At 44.3% G+C, this 15483-nt stretch overlaps 2 protein-coding genes across 2 annotated transcripts in view; one reads left to right on the top strand and one right to left on the bottom strand.

The window, feature by feature from the left end:
* Positions 1–236: 236 nt before the first annotated feature.
* On the top strand, positions 237–1043 carry LOC129831566 (cell adhesion molecule DSCAM-like). The gene is made up of 2 exons (XM_055894924.1): positions 237–723; positions 922–1043. The coding sequence occupies exons 1-2, from the start codon at positions 573–575 to the stop codon at positions 1041–1043; spliced, it is 273 nt and encodes a 90-aa protein (XP_055750899.1). The 5' UTR covers positions 237–572.
* Positions 1044–8498: 7455 nt separating this feature from the next.
* Positions 8499–15483, bottom strand: part of LOC129831920 (calmodulin regulator protein PCP4-like) — a 57892-nt gene continuing 50907 nt past the window's right edge. The window contains exon 3 of the mRNA XM_055895540.1: positions 8499–9115. Within this exon, the coding sequence (XP_055751515.1) occupies positions 8973–9115 (143 nt within the window). The 3' untranslated portion in view covers positions 8499–8972. The remainder of the gene's footprint in view (positions 9116–15483) is intronic.

Genomic DNA, 15483 nt, shown 5'->3' with positions numbered 1-15483 from the left:
CAAGGAAAATCTAAATACCCCGTAACATCAGAGATCCACCATATGTGACAGTAGTTTTCTGCATATGCTTTCACATTGACATCAAAGCATGATTCCCTCAAAAGTTCAAGTTATGCATGTAGTACAGCACTGTCTGCAATGAGGCCATATAAGCCCATCTTCACTGTTTCTATTCATATATACAGTATATATGTATGTTTAACATAATATGCCCCTCCTTCCTCCCTCTAGTCCCTGGGCCTCCAGCGGGGGTTAAGAGTGCAGCTGCCACCAGCTCCGTGGTGTTTGTGTCCTGGCTCCCTCCTCTCAAACTCAACGGCATCATCAGGAAGTACATTGTCTTCTGTTCCAACCTTCACCCCCCGGTACGGAGCTCTATTATTATTAACACAGCTCTCACAGCAGCCTTGAATGCTCATTACAACACTGCCTCCAGTTCTCCCATTCTGGGCTGTATTAGAAAGTCCTGTAGGGAGAGAGAAAGCTCATGAAGATTACTCCCCTGTTCAAGTTGTATGATAAATACGTAGACGTGTAACCCCCTTCCCTTTCTCCTTCCCTCTCTTCAGGTGATGAGTGAGTTTGAGGCTTCTCCTGATGTGTATTTCTACAGAGTGCCAAACCTGGCCCGCAACAGGAAGTACAGCATCTGGGTGGTTGCCGTGACAGCTGCTGGGCGAGGCAACAGCAGTGAGACCATCACAGTGGAACCTCGGGCCAAAGGTACGGGCTGCCTGTGTAACAGTGTAACTATTGAACGTTGGGAATCAAAACTGATGTTTCTGAAATATTCGTGATTGCAGTATGATGTTGATTGATATGATATCTAGGATATTGCTTGCATTCTGTTATTATTCATCATTGTTATCCATTGGAATAGAATGGTAAAGTCACAGGGATGCATGTGTGTAACCCCCCTAGCTCCTGCCAGGATCCTGACGTTCAACGGAACAGTGACTACACCCTGGATGAAGGACATCATTCTGCCTTGCAAGGCGGTCGGAGATCCACCCCCCACCATCAAGTGGCTGAAGGGAAAGTAAGTCACGCCATAGAGCTGTATAGAGATCACAACGTTGTATCTACCATTATGGCATCTGTGACAGCGCTATTGAGGCTATCTACATTTTAAAGGAGTCCATTTTATTATTCTTTTGATGTTTGAAAAAAGTGTCAAGCTAATATTGGTAACTTACCGCCATTGGCAATGCTGGAGTCTTGAACCAAATATTGTCATTCATTTGTTGTGGCCACTAGATGGCAGTTAAGCCATTTACAAACTAGGAAAACCAATTTGAAGAAGACAATGCTCTGATCATTGACTAATTGCTCTCAACTCATAGGAATCTCCACCCAGTTGACTACTTTAAAATGATGAAAGCCCTCAATGGCAATGTCTATGCAAAACCAGGTAATTTCCAAGTAATGATCTCTATACATCTCTATGGTCAAGGCCTATCTGTCACATGATTCAACACAATGTAGGTATGTCAAAATCGTAATCATGGTTTTACTATGATAACATTCTCTCAACAGCAATGGTACCCTGCCACTGTTCTGATTGATGGACGCTGCAGTGGCCAAAGCAACGGCAGCTTCATCTGGATAATGAAATCAGAGGACTCTCGGAACTTAAGCTGTGTGGCCAGCAACAACTGGGGCTCTGCAGGTTCAAGGTGAGACAGAGAGAGAGATGTCCAAGGATATTTGTCCAAAACTGTCCAATACCAATTGGTACTAACTAGAGCTGTGGAGGTCATGAAATTTTGTCAGTCGGTGATTGTCAAGCAAATAACTGCCGGTCTCACGGTAATTGATTGTTAATGAACATGAACACATTTAGCATCTCCCGGCTTCCATTAGCCTACAAGCCACTGATGCAGACCTTTGGAATGTCTAAAATGTAAAAAGTGTAATAAATCCATGTAATATAGTCTAAACCACCACAATAAATCCATGATTTATTTTAGACAGGTCTAAAGAAACATGATATGAAGAAAATGTAGTCTATTTCAGAAGAACAGAATTACATACTCTGAGTTGTTCTTATATTAGACCCTGATCTGGCTATGCCACATGGCTGTGGGCTACACTAGTTCATTTAGCCGACAAGAATTCCATAGGTATTATTTTACATTATGAAGAATACAATTGAACAAAGCTGAATAAAATAGAAAGGATATTTTCTCCAAACAATTTCTGAATGAGTGCGCACACGCACTCAAATCTGTGAGCGGTTCACAAAAAAACAGCTCCTACTATATGCTTAATTTGGAGTTATTTATGCAACTTTAGTCGTGACTCAAACGTTGGGCTATACAATGGATTTGGAAAGCATTCAGACCCCTTCACTTTTTCCAAATATTCTTACGTTACAACCTTATTCTAAAGTTGATTAAATCGTTTCCCCCCTCATCAATCTACACACAATACCCCATAATGTTAAAGCAAAAACAGTAAAAGAAAAAACGGAAATATGACATTTACATAAGTATTCAGACCCTTTATTGAGTACTTTGCTGAATCACCTATGGCAGCGATTACAGCCTTGAGTCTTCTTGGGTGTGACGCAACAAGCTTGGCACACCTGTGTTTGTGGAGTTTCTCCCATTATCTGCAGATCCTCTCAAGCTCTGTCAGGTTGGATGGGGAGCGGCGCTGCACAGCTATTTTCAGGTCTCTCTAGAGATGTTTGATCGGGTTCAAGTCCGGGCTCTGGCTGGGCCATTCAAGGACATTTAGAGACTTGTCCCAAAGCCACTCCTGCATTGACTTGGCTGTGTGCTTAGGGTCGTTGTCCTGTTGGAAGGTGAACCTTCGCCCCATTCCGAGGTCCTAAGTGCTCTGTAGCAAGTTTTCATCAATGATCTCTCTGTACTTTGTCTGTTCATCTTTCCCTCAATTCTGACTAGTCTCCCAGTCCCTGCTGCTGAAGAACATCCCCACCGCATGATGCTGCCACCACCATGCTTCACCGTAGGGATGGTATTGGCCAGGTGATGAACGGTGCCTGGTTTTCACCAGATGTGACGCTTGGCATTCAGGCCAAAGAGAATCTTGTTACTCATGGTCTGAGTCCTTTAGATGCCTTTTGGCAAACTCCAAGCGGGCTGTCATGTGCCTTTTACTGAGGAGTGGCTTCCATCTGGCCACTCTAACATAAAGGCTTGATTGGTGGAGTGCTGCAGAGATGGTTGTCCTTCTGGAAGTGTCTCCAGAAGGGGTTCATGCTCACCTCCCTGACCCTTCTCCCCCGATTATACAGTTTGGCCGGGCAGCCAGGTCTAGCAAGAGTCTTGGTGGTTCCAAACTTCTTCCATTTAAGGATGGAGGCCACTGTGTTCTTGGGGACCTTCAATGCTGCAGAAATATTTTCGTACCCTTCCCCAGATCTGTGCATCAACACAATCCTGTCTCGGAGCTCTACTGACAATTCCTTCAGCCTCATGGCTTGGTTGTTGCTCTGATATGCACTGTCAACTGTGGGACCTTATATTAGACAGGCGTGTGCCTTTCAAAATCATTTCCAATCAATTTAATTAACCACAGGTGGTCTCCAATGAAGTTGTAGAAACATCTCAAGGATGATCAATGGAAACAGGATGCACCTGAGCTCAATTTCGAGTCTCATAGCAAAAGGTATGAATACTTAGGGAATTAAGGTATTTGTGTTTTTATTTTTAATACATTTAGGAAAAACCATGATGTGACTATAATGATGATTTGAAAGAAGTTGCATGAAAGGCATGAGCTCTGTCTAGTTTCTTGCACAGGCTGCACACACTTCATCAGTCTCTCATTGACATTTTGACAAGCACTTACTGCCTTGAATTATGCCTCGAATTTCCCAGCAGCATCCACCTTATGTGACTGTAACCCCCCTTGAAAATCCATGCCTTTTGCGGCCAGTGGCTTTTATGCCCTGGGCTGAATATAATAACTATTATTCCCTTCTACCGGCTGCATGCTCTGAAGCAGCTCTCACTCACATGGCTCTCTCAGATATATACATTCTTATTAGCCAATGCCCGTCATGTGATCTGGTCCTCCTCACAGCCATCTCCGCTCTGAAGTAGGCTATAAGTGAAGACAGACACAGCGTGTCCTTATCAAATTCCGAGGCGCATATTGAAGATGTTAGAAGAACTGTCCACATTTACTTTTCGTCAGCCAACAAGATGAGTAGGCCTAACAAACAGCAAAAGCACTAGCCTATGTCAATCTACTATCCCCCATAGTACAAAAATTGACCTATTCTATTGTTCAACTTGTCCTACTGTACGAGAAATAAATACTCCATACATAGTCTGGGACAGTTGTGGGATGCGATAGATCCCAAATTAATACAACCACTCGCATCCCCAAAAATATTTTAAAAGCAACGAGGCTAAAGTTCAGCTTCAGCTTAAGTTCCGAGAGTCCTCCTCTTAAACAGAAAATTTAGCTTAAAATGTTTATGAACTATTTGTCAATTTCTTCACATTATACATACAGCAATGGGAACATGGCAGTCGGCTATAAGCACAATTGTTCCAAAATGCAATCAATTAGAAAACCATTCTCAAAAGTGACCGCAAATGCGCTATGCATGTAATGCTATATTATGATGCATTATAAAGGTGCATTTTAATGCTGAAAATGATCTTCCCCAAACTTGAAACTCACACACTGCCTACGTATGCCAGTTAGGCTCTACACATGTAGTAAAGAAGATTAATGGAATTCATTTTAAGAAGTTATTTCACGACTTTAGTTGTGATACAAACATTATCAAAACATATAGGCCTATGGGCCAGGCTACATGAGGTGTGCGACTATGATATGAAAAATGTGATGTTTCTTGCCTTACTGCACACAAGCTGGGCATCATTCCCTTGTGATAATAGGCTAATATTCTCACCCATCAGACTATTCTTGATTTAATCTTGTCTTTACATAGGCTATACTAAATAATATATGTGAAATTAGTTTTGATTTATGATGGACCATTATCATGCACCTGTCACGGAACAGTGGCAGGGGATAAAAATACATGTAGTCTATGTATTTAAATAGTGAATGGAGGATGCTTTTCCCTGGTTCATTTCCATGTCAGCCAGGTAGCCTATACTCCTGTTGTAAAGCAAAGCAATGAGCTTAATATTAGGAGAGTTGAGAAATAAATATAGTAGGCCTAGCCTATACTATACTGTAGAAAGCTGATGGAATCCCCCTCTCTTTAATAGAGGCCATCAAACTCTGTTTTTTCACTCTATTGCATAGCCTATAGAAATGTTGTGCAACATGAGGTCATCGGCTCTCATGAAGTGTTTATTATAATTTGTTTTATTACACTTGCATTGATGTAAGAGTGATTAGAGGGACAATAGAGTGCTGAGTACCAGGCAGTTAGTTTGGTAGGCTACTAATGACCATCAGCAGCATCAGAGCTTGGAGAAGTCCATTTACCGTGACAAAACAGTCAAGTGGAATTTGACTGCGGTCATGACTAGTGACTGCCGTTGTGGCAATATGGTCACCCTAACAACCCTACTCATGCTTCCTTATTTCAACTCCAAACCCATCACTGGTGTGCGTGGCCAAAGATTTCTACATGTATGTTCATGTCATCTGACCAAAGCACTGGTTCCAATATAAGTGAATATGCAGTTTAGCAAACTCTAGGTGTTTACATTTGTTGTATGAAATGACAATATAGCTTTTTGGCCACACCCAGCAGTGGTGGGTTTGGCATCGAAATAAAGATGCATAAGCAGAAAAGAACCCCATACCTATTTTGGGGGTGGATCTTTGATGTTATGGGGCTATTTTGCTTCCACTGGTCCTGGGGCCTTTGTTAAAGTCAACGGCATCATGAACTCTACCCAGTACCAGGAAGTGTTTGCCAAAAAGCTGCTTACCTCTGCCAGGAGGCTGAAACTTGGCTGCAAGTGGATCTTCCAGCAAGACAATAATTCCAAGGATACATTAAAATCCACAAAGAAATGGTTAATTGACCACAAAATCCCAATTTTTGCATTGGCCATCTCAGTCTCTGGAAGTGAACCCAATTGAAGTCCTGTGGTTTGAATTGAAGAGGGCAGTTCATAAGCTCAGACGAAGGATATCAAGGATCTGGAAACATTCTGTATGGAGGAATAGTCTAAGATCCCTCCCAATGTGTTCTCGAATCTCATCAAACATTTTAGAAAAAGGCTCAGTGTCATTAACCTCGCAAGATGAGGCATTGAAAACTGAGTTGTCAATAATTTTGACCCTTATGTTTTTGAGATTTGTTTTACTATGTTAAACAAAATCTCTTTCTCTGAGCTTTTGCATTAGTACAACATTATATAAGTTCCCAATTGTTTCAGCATACAATATACAGTGGCTTGCGAAAGTATTCACCCCCTTTGGCATTTTTCCTATTTTGTTGCCTTACAACCTGGAATTAAAATAGATTTTTGGGGGGTTTGCATAATTTGATTTACACAACATGCCTACCACTTTGAAGATGCAAAATATTTTTTATTGTGATACAAACAAGAAATAAGACAAAAAAATTGAAAACTTGAGCATGCATAACTTTTCACCTATAAGCTTGGCACATCTAGCCACTGGGATTTTTGCCCATTCTTCAAGGCAAAACTGCTGCAGCTCCTTCAATTTGGATGGGTTCCATTGTGTTTCCCCTTAAACCACTTGAGTGTTGCTTTAGCAGTATGCTTAGGGTCATTGCCCTGCTGGAAGGTGAACCTCCGTACCAGTCTCAAATCTCTGTAAGACTGAAACAGGTTTTTCTCAAGAATTTCCCTGTATTTAGCATAATTTCTTAAATTCTGACCAGTTTCCCAGTCCCTGCTGATGAAATACATCCCCACAGCATGATGCTGCCACCACCATGCTTCATTGTGGGGATGTATTCTCGGGGTGATGAGAGGTGTTAGGTTTGCGCCAGACATAGCGTTTTCCTTGATGCTCAAAAAGCTCAATTTTAGTCTTATCTGACCAGAGTACCTTCTTCCATATGTTTGGGGAGTCTCCCACATGCCTTTTGGTGAGCACCAAATGTGTTTGCTTATTTTTTTCTGGCCACTCTTCCGTAAAACCCAGCTCTCTGGAGTGTGCGGCTTAAAGTGGTCCTATAGACAGATACTCCAATCTCCGCTGTGGAGCTTTGCAGCTCCTTCAGCGTTATCTTTGGTCTCTTTGTTGCCTCTCTGATTAATGCCCTCCTTGCCTGGTCTGTGAGTTTTGGTGGGCGGCTCTCTCGGCAGGTTTGTTGTGGTGCCATTATCTTTCCATTTTTTAATAATGGATTTAATGGTGCTCCGTGGGATGTTCAAAGTTTCGGATATTTTTTTTGTAATCCAACCCCGATCTGTAATTCTCCACAACTTTGTCCTTGACCTGTTTGGAGCGCTCCTTGTGTGTAGTGCCGCTTGCCTGGTAGTGTTGCAGACTCTGGGGCCTTTCAGAACAGGTGTATATATACTGAGATCATGTGACACTTAGATTGCACACAGGTGGACTTTATTTAACTAATTATGTGACTTCTGAAGGTAATTGGTTGCACCAGATCTTATTTAGGGGCTTCATAGCAAAGGGGGTGAATACATATGTGCGCACCACTTTTCCGTATTTATTTTAAAAAATAAATAATTTGAAACAAGTCTTTTTCATTTCACTTCACCAATTTGGATTATTTTGTGTATGTCCATTACATGAAGGCACTGTATCTCAGTAAGGCACTGTATCTCAGTATTTGTATTATTTATTTTATAGTCTTTTTTGCTCATCTTTATCAAGGGATCCAATAATTCTGGACCTGATTCACTGTTTCCAACTAGCTAAATTATTGGGATTTGGAAGGCAGCGTAGCGATGACCCTTCTAAAACATTCAATAGCCAATCAAATATTAATCACAGTGTTCAGGGAAAAGCTCCCAGTTAGTTACGGATTAAGCAAATTGTTTGCAAGTAAGGAGAGCTCTAACAACCATGAGTAAGGAGGAGGACGGAATTGAATAAGGATAATTAATAAATTAGGATTATTGCTCATTGGGATGGTAACACTGTAGAGGGGAGGGAAGGCAACATAGGAGTGGTGCACCTCATTCTGAAGAATATGCAATTTTTTTGAGTTCCAGAGGGATATGACCGAGTCCCCATGCTACCCTGCAGGGCTATGCTAATGCCATCCATCAAAGATAGTCTAGTGCAGGGGTGTCAAACTCATTCCACGGAGGGCCTAGTGTCTGCAGGTTTTTGGTTTTTCCTTTCAATAAAGCCCTACACAACCAGGTGTGGGGAGTTCCTAACTAATTAGTGATGTTAATTCATCAATCAAGTACAAGGGAGGAGCAAAAACCTGCAGACACTCGCCCCCCCCCCCCCCCCCCCCCCCCCCGTGGAATGAGTTTGACACCTGTGGTCTAGTGGCTTACAATAACAACATGCCATGCTTGATACATACCTGCAGGTAATTTACCCGCTTTCTAATATTTTGACATATGCACTTGTCCGCACAGAATGTTTATTTAAATTCAATGTACATTGTTACACAGTAGATCATAGCCTGAGGGTGCCATGCAGATAAGAAAAATGCATTTATATTATAATGTGGTGAAATCATCTTCTATTCTACATGGAGAAACCCTGATAAATACAGAAGGGACGGTGGAGGTAAAAAGCAGAATAAATACATTAATACATTCCTTAACACATTACACAAGCTACACACCATGGATGGACAAAATGGCGGGACAGAAAACCGATCTTCAGAACTTTGCAATTTATTGGTACATCAATCAAATAATAGGTTACGTATGCAGTTTCAGAGACATGTCAGTGATCGACAGGCTTCTGCCTTTCTTTTTCCCCCCCGACCCCACCCCTTGAGTTCGTATGGTATGAATATGTATACATGCAAATGACACCACGCCAAGCCACCCCTGCCAGGTCTCCACAGCTACAGGGAAACCCTGCGGTCACTATGACTTGTCGTCAGTCTTCTTCTTAGTCTGAAACTTCCGGAACTGTGATTGGATGGCGACGGCCGCCTTCTCAGTCTCCGGGGCGTCCATGTCGATGTCAAAGTCCTCTGCTGGGACTTCCTGGGACTTCTTGGATGCATCTGGAGGAAGAGGAAATGAGGCTTGTGACTCACTGGGCTCCACAGAGTGGTGCTCCACTAGTACTCTGGGTTCCTGCAACTGGGAGACCCGCTGTATACACAATACATTATACAAGATACACACGTACAGTAGAATCCTACGTTTAGTTTTTTTGCCCTAGTACTACACAGCTGATGAAAAAAATCTACTCATCATCAAGCTTTTCATTTTTATTTGAATCAGCTGTGTAGTGCTAGGGCAAAAAACTAAACGTGCACCCAGGCGGGGCCCCAAGACCGAGTTTGGGAAACCCTGATCTAAAGCACAATAATGCATACCAAAAGAAAGGGTACCACAATTGTTTTCATTGAAAACAACATGGTCCAGAAGATTATAATTTCCCCTGTAGCTCTCAGGCCTTCATTATGGAAAGGATGGCCATGCAATTCCAGGGGCTGAACAAACAGTGGTTTTCCATGCCTGAGGAGAAGGAACACATTGATCTGCTGTAGCTAATCCCCAGTTCTCTCTATAGACAGACTCAGCTCACACTTCTAACCAGTGGTGTGAGCCAATCATCTCACAACAGGAAATGTTAAAATGGACCTCGACATCCGGTTTGGAGCGAGCGGTCGCATTTGCATTTGCTCTGCAGGTAATATAACTTTTCATTACATTTCATTACATTTCATTATAGTACAACGGTTTAATTTGTCCAACCTTAGCAATTTCTTCTTAGCTAGCTACATAGCCGTCTGTGTATCAAAGATAATTGCGTAATTATCGTATTTCGTCGTCTATCGTAGTCCACACTGCTATCTGCCCAGCAGCTAGCCAGCTAGCAAACGTCCACCGTCTACCGAATAGTAGTATAACTTTTCATTACATTTCATTATAGTACAACGGTCTGATTTTCATTTTCATTACAACGGTTTGATTTGTTTGATCTTAGCTAGCTACATAGCCGTCTTTGTATCAAACATAATTGTGTAGTTATTGAGGTTCGCTAGCCAGCTATTTTCGTCCTAACGTAACGCAACGTAGCCAACACTGCTAGCTAGCCAGCTTGCCACCGAATAGCAGCATTGTAGAAACGAGTGCATTACAACGGAACGACTTGATCAGTGTAGTGTTAGCTGGCTACACAGTTGTCTTTGCTATCTTTGATTTGTTTGATCTTAGCTAGCTACTTAGCTGGCTACATAGCCGTCTTTGTATCAAAGATAATTGTGTAGTTATCGAGGTTCACTGAGGTTCGCTAGCCAGGTATTCTCGTCCTAACGTAACGTAACGTAACGTAGTCAACCCTGCTAGCTAGCCAGCTAGCCACCGATTAGCAGCACTGTAGAAACGATTACATTACAACGGAACGACTTGATTTGTGTAGTGTTAGCTAGCTACATAGTTTTCTTTGCTATCTTTGTATCTAAGATAATTGTGTAGCTTTGAGTAATTATCGGTTAGCTAGCCAGCTATTTTCGCCTGCCGCGCTGCCGTCCTCCTACCTAGCCAACACTGCTAGCTAACACTGCTAGCTAGCCAACTTCTACCGAATAGCAGCACTGTAGAAACTTACATTACAACGGAACGACTTGATTAGCGTAGTGTTAGCTAGTTGTCTTTGCTGTCCTTGTATCCATGATAATTGTGTAGTTTAGAGAAATTTAGAGAAATTGTCGAGGTCACCTAGCCAGCTTCACTTTCAACAACGCAGCCACTGCTAGCCAGGCTACTTCACCAGCCAGCAGTACTATATCATTTTAGTCAATCAGATCAGATTTTTTTGCAACGTAAGCTTAACTTTCTGAACATTCGAGACGTGTAGCCCACTTGTCATTCTAATCTCCTTTGCTTTAGCGTAGCCTCTTCTGTAGCCTGTCAACTATGTGTCTGTCTATCCCTGTTCTCTCCTCTCTGCACAGACCATACAAACGCTTCACACCGCGTGGCCGCGCCCACCCTAACCTGGTGGTCCCAGCCCGCACGACCCACGTGGAGTTCCAGGTCTCCGGTAGCCTCTGGAACTGCCAATCCGCGGCCAACAAGGCAGAGCTCATCTCAGCCTATGCGTCCCTCCAGTCCCTCGACTTCTTGGCACTGACGGAAACATGGCTCACCACAGATAACACTGCTACTCCTACTGCTCTCTCTTCGTCTGCCCACGTGTTCTCGCACACCCCGAGAGCTTCTGGTCAGCGGGGTGGTGGCACCGGGATCCTCATCTCTCCCAAGTGGTCATTCTCTCTTTCTCCCCTTACCCATCTGTCTATCGCCTCCTTTGAATTCCATGCTGTCACAGTTACCAGCCCTTTCAAGCTTAACATCCTTATCATTTATCGCCCTCCAGGTTCCCTTGGAGAGTTCATCAATGAGCTTGATGCCTTGATAAGCTCCTTTCCTGAGGACGGCTCACCTCTCACAGTTCTGGGTGACTTTAACCTCCCCATGTCTACCTTTGACTCATTCCTCTCTGCCTCCTTCTTTCCACTCCTCTCCTCTTTTGACCTCACCCTCTCACCTTCCCCCCCTACTCACAAGGCAGGCAATACGCTTGACCTCATCTTTACTAGATGCTGTTCTTCCACTAACCTCATTGCAACTCCCCTCCAAGTCTCCGACCACTACCTTGTATCCTTTTCCCTCTCGCTCTCATCCAACACTTCCCACACTGCCCCTACTCGGATGGTATCGCGCCGTCCCAACCTTCGCTCTCTCTCCCCCGCTACTCTCTCCTCTTCCATCCTATCATCTCTTCCCTCTGCCCAAACCTTCTCCAACCTATCTCCTGATTCTGCCTCCTCAACCCTCCTCTCCTCCCTTTCTGCATCCTTTGACTCTCTATGTCCCCTATCCTCCAGGCCGGCTCGGTCCTCCCCTCCCGCTCCGTGGCTCGACGACTCATTGCGAGCTCACAGAACAGGGCTCCGGGCAGCCGAGCGGAAATGGAGGAAAACTCCCCTCCCTGCGGACCTGGCATCCTTTCGCTCCCTCCTCTCTACATTTTCCTCTTCTGTCTCTGCTGCTAAAGCCACTTTCTACCACTCTAAATTCCAAGCATCTGCCTCTAACCCTAGGAAGCTCTTTGCCACCTTCTCCTCCCTCCTGAATCCTCCTCCCCCTCCCCCCTCCTCCTCCCTCTCTGCAGACGACTTCGTCAACCATTTTGAAAAGAAGGTCGACGGCATCCGATCCTCGTTTGCTAAGTCAAACGACACCGCTGGTTCTGCTCACACTGCCCTACCCTGTGCTTTGACCTCTTTCTCCCCTCTCTCTCCAGATGAAATCTCGCGTCTTGTGACGGCCGGCCGCCCAACAACCTGCCCGCTTGACCCTATCCCCTCCTCTCTTCTCCAGACCATTTCCGGAGACCTTCTCCCTTACCTCACCTCGCTCATCAACTCATCCTTGACCGCTGGCTACGTCCCTTCCGTCTTCAAGAGAGCGAGAGTTGCACCCCTTCTGAAAAAACCTACACTCGATCCCTCCGATGTCAACAACTACAGACCAGTATCCCTTCTTTCTTTTCTCTCCAAAACTCTTGAACGTGCCGTCCTTGGCCAGCTCTCCTGCTATCTCTCTCAGAATGACCTTCTTGATCCAAATCAGTCAGGTTTCAAGACTAGTCATTCAACTGAGACTGCTCTTCTCTGTATCACGGAGGCACTCCGCACTGCTAAAGCTAACTCTCTCTCCTCTGCTCTCATCCTTCTAGACCTATCGGCTGCCTTCGATACTGTGAACCATCAGATCCTCCTCTCCACCCTCTCCAAGTTGGGCATCTCCGGCGCGGCCCACGCTTGGATTGCGTCCTACCTGACAGGTCGCTCCTACCAGGTGGCGTGGCGAGAATCTGTCTCCTCACCACGCGCTCTCACCACTGGTGTCCCCCAGGGCTCTGTTCTAGGCCCTCTCCTATTCTCGCTATACACCAAGTCACTTGGCTCTGTCATAACCTCACATGGTCTCTCCTATCATTGCTATGCAGACGACACACAATTAATCTTCTCCTTTCCCCCTTCTGATGACCAGGTGGCGAATCGCATCTCTGCATGCCTGGCAGACATATCAGTGTGGATGACGGATCACCACCTCAAGCTGAACCTCGGCAAGACGGAGCTGCTCTTCCTCCCGGGGAAGGACTGCCCGTTTCATGATCTCGCCATCACGGTTGACAACTCCATTGTGTCCTCCTCCCAGAGCGCTAAGAACCTTGGCGTGATCCTGGACAACACCCTGTCGTTCTCAACTAACATCAAGGCGGTGGCCCGTTCCTGTAGGTTCATGCTCTACAACATCCGCAGAGTACGACCCTGCCTCACACAGGAAGCGGCGCAGGTCCTAATCCAGGCACTTGTCATCTCCCGTCTGGATTACTGCAACTCGCTGTTGGCTGGGCTCCCTGCCTGTGCCATTAAACCCCTACAACTCATCCAGAACGCCGCAGCCCGTCTGGTGTTCAACCTTCCCAAGTTCTCTCACGTCACCCCGCTCCTCCGCTCTCTCCACTGGCTTCCAGTTGAAGCTCGCATCCGCTACAAGACCATGGTGCTTGCCTACGGAGCTGTGAGGGGAACGGCACCTCAGTACCTTCAGGCTCTGATCAGGCCCTACACCCAAACAAGGGCACTGCGTTCATCCACCTCTGGCCGGCTCGCCTCCCTACCACTGAGGAAGTACAGTTCCCGCTCAGCCCAGTCAAAACTGTTCGCTGCTCTGGCACCCCAATGGTGGAACAAACTCCCTCACGACGCCAGGACAGCGGAGTCAATCACCACCTTCCGGAGACACCTGAAACCCCACCTCTTCAAGGAATACCTAGGATAGGATAAAGCAATCCTTCTGCCCCCCCCCCCCCCTTAAAAGATTTAGATGCACTATTGTAAAGTGGCTGTTCCACTGGATGTCATAAGGTGAATGCACCAATTTGTAAGTCGCTCTGGATAAGAGCGTCTGCTAAATGACTTAAATGTAAAATGTAAATGTAAATAAGTAGTGACTTTCTGTGCCAAAGTATTGAGCAGTTTATGAATTAAAAGTTTAAATATACAGTACCGTTCAAAAGTTTGAGGTCACTTACAAATGTCCTTGTTTTTAAAAGAAAAGCAATTTTTTTGTCCATTAAAATAACATCAAATTGATCAGAAATACAGTAGACATTGTTAATGTTGTAAATGACTATTGTAGCTGGAAATGGCAGATTTTAAAAGGAATATCTACATAGGCGTACAGAGGCCCATTATCAGCAACCATCACTCCTGTGTTCTAATGGCACATTGTGTTAGCTAATCCAAGTTTATCATTTTAAAAGGCTAATTGACCATTAGAAAACCCTTTTGAAATTATGTTAGCACAGCAGAAAACTGTAGTAAAGAAGCAATAAAACTGGCATTCTTTAGACCAGTTGAGTATCTGGAGCATCAGCATTTGTGGGTTCGATTACAGGCTCAAAATAACCAGAAACAAATAACTTTCTTCTGAAACTCATCAGTCTATTCTTGTTCTGAGAAATGAAGGCTATTCCATGCGAGAAATTGCCAAGAAACTGAAGATCTCGTACAACGCTGTGTACTACTCCCTTCACAAAACAGCACACATTGGCTCTAACCAGAATAGAAAGAGGAGTTGGATTCCCCGGTGCACAACTGAGCAAGAGGACAAGTACATTAGAGTGTCTCGTTTGAGAAACAGACGCCTCACAAGTCCTCAACTGGCATCTTCATTAAATAGTACCCGCAAAACACCAGGCTCAACGTCAACAGTGAAGAGGCGACTCCAGAGTTCCTCTGTCCAGTGTCTGTGTTCTTCTGCCCACCTTAATCTTTTCTTTTTATTGGCCAGTCTGAGATATGTTTTTTCTTTGCAACTCCACCTAGAAGGCCAGTATCCCGGAGTTTCCTCTTCACTGTTGACGTTGAGACTGGTGTTTTGTGGGTACAACAATATGGATTGATTAAGATTTTCTTTGGTGAACAACTTTTTATTTAGTTTGTCATTTTTTCAATGGCCATTACACAGGTATAGGTATAATATTCAGACTAATATCAAATCATATATTCCGTTATCATAATTTCTGTTCATATGTTTCCATATATATTTTTCTACTAATTTTATAATAATACAATACATTCAGGTAACTTGCACCTTCCCATCTGCCACAGCAGACACTGCTAGTACTCAATTACAGTAGCTACTGTGGGTCTCTACTCAGGAAAAAGATTACACACTCTCTAGTCGCCGGCTTCTGGGACTGCCTTGCAGGTGTAGCATAACACCAGGTTAAGCTCATGCGCATTACAGTGGATATACGGTATATCACTTCTGGGCGATTGGCATGGAAATGGGCCTGTACACCAACAACTGCCCTGCTCATGACAGACGCACCATCATA

The sequence above is a fragment of the Salvelinus fontinalis genome, chromosome 33, assembly GCF_029448725.1.
Source record: "Salvelinus fontinalis isolate EN_2023a chromosome 33, ASM2944872v1, whole genome shotgun sequence".
Classification (NCBI taxonomy): Eukaryota; Metazoa; Chordata; class Actinopteri; order Salmoniformes; family Salmonidae; genus Salvelinus; species Salvelinus fontinalis.
The sequence above is the reverse complement of the archived record's forward strand: the minus strand, read 5'-3'. Positions and strand labels throughout refer to the sequence as shown.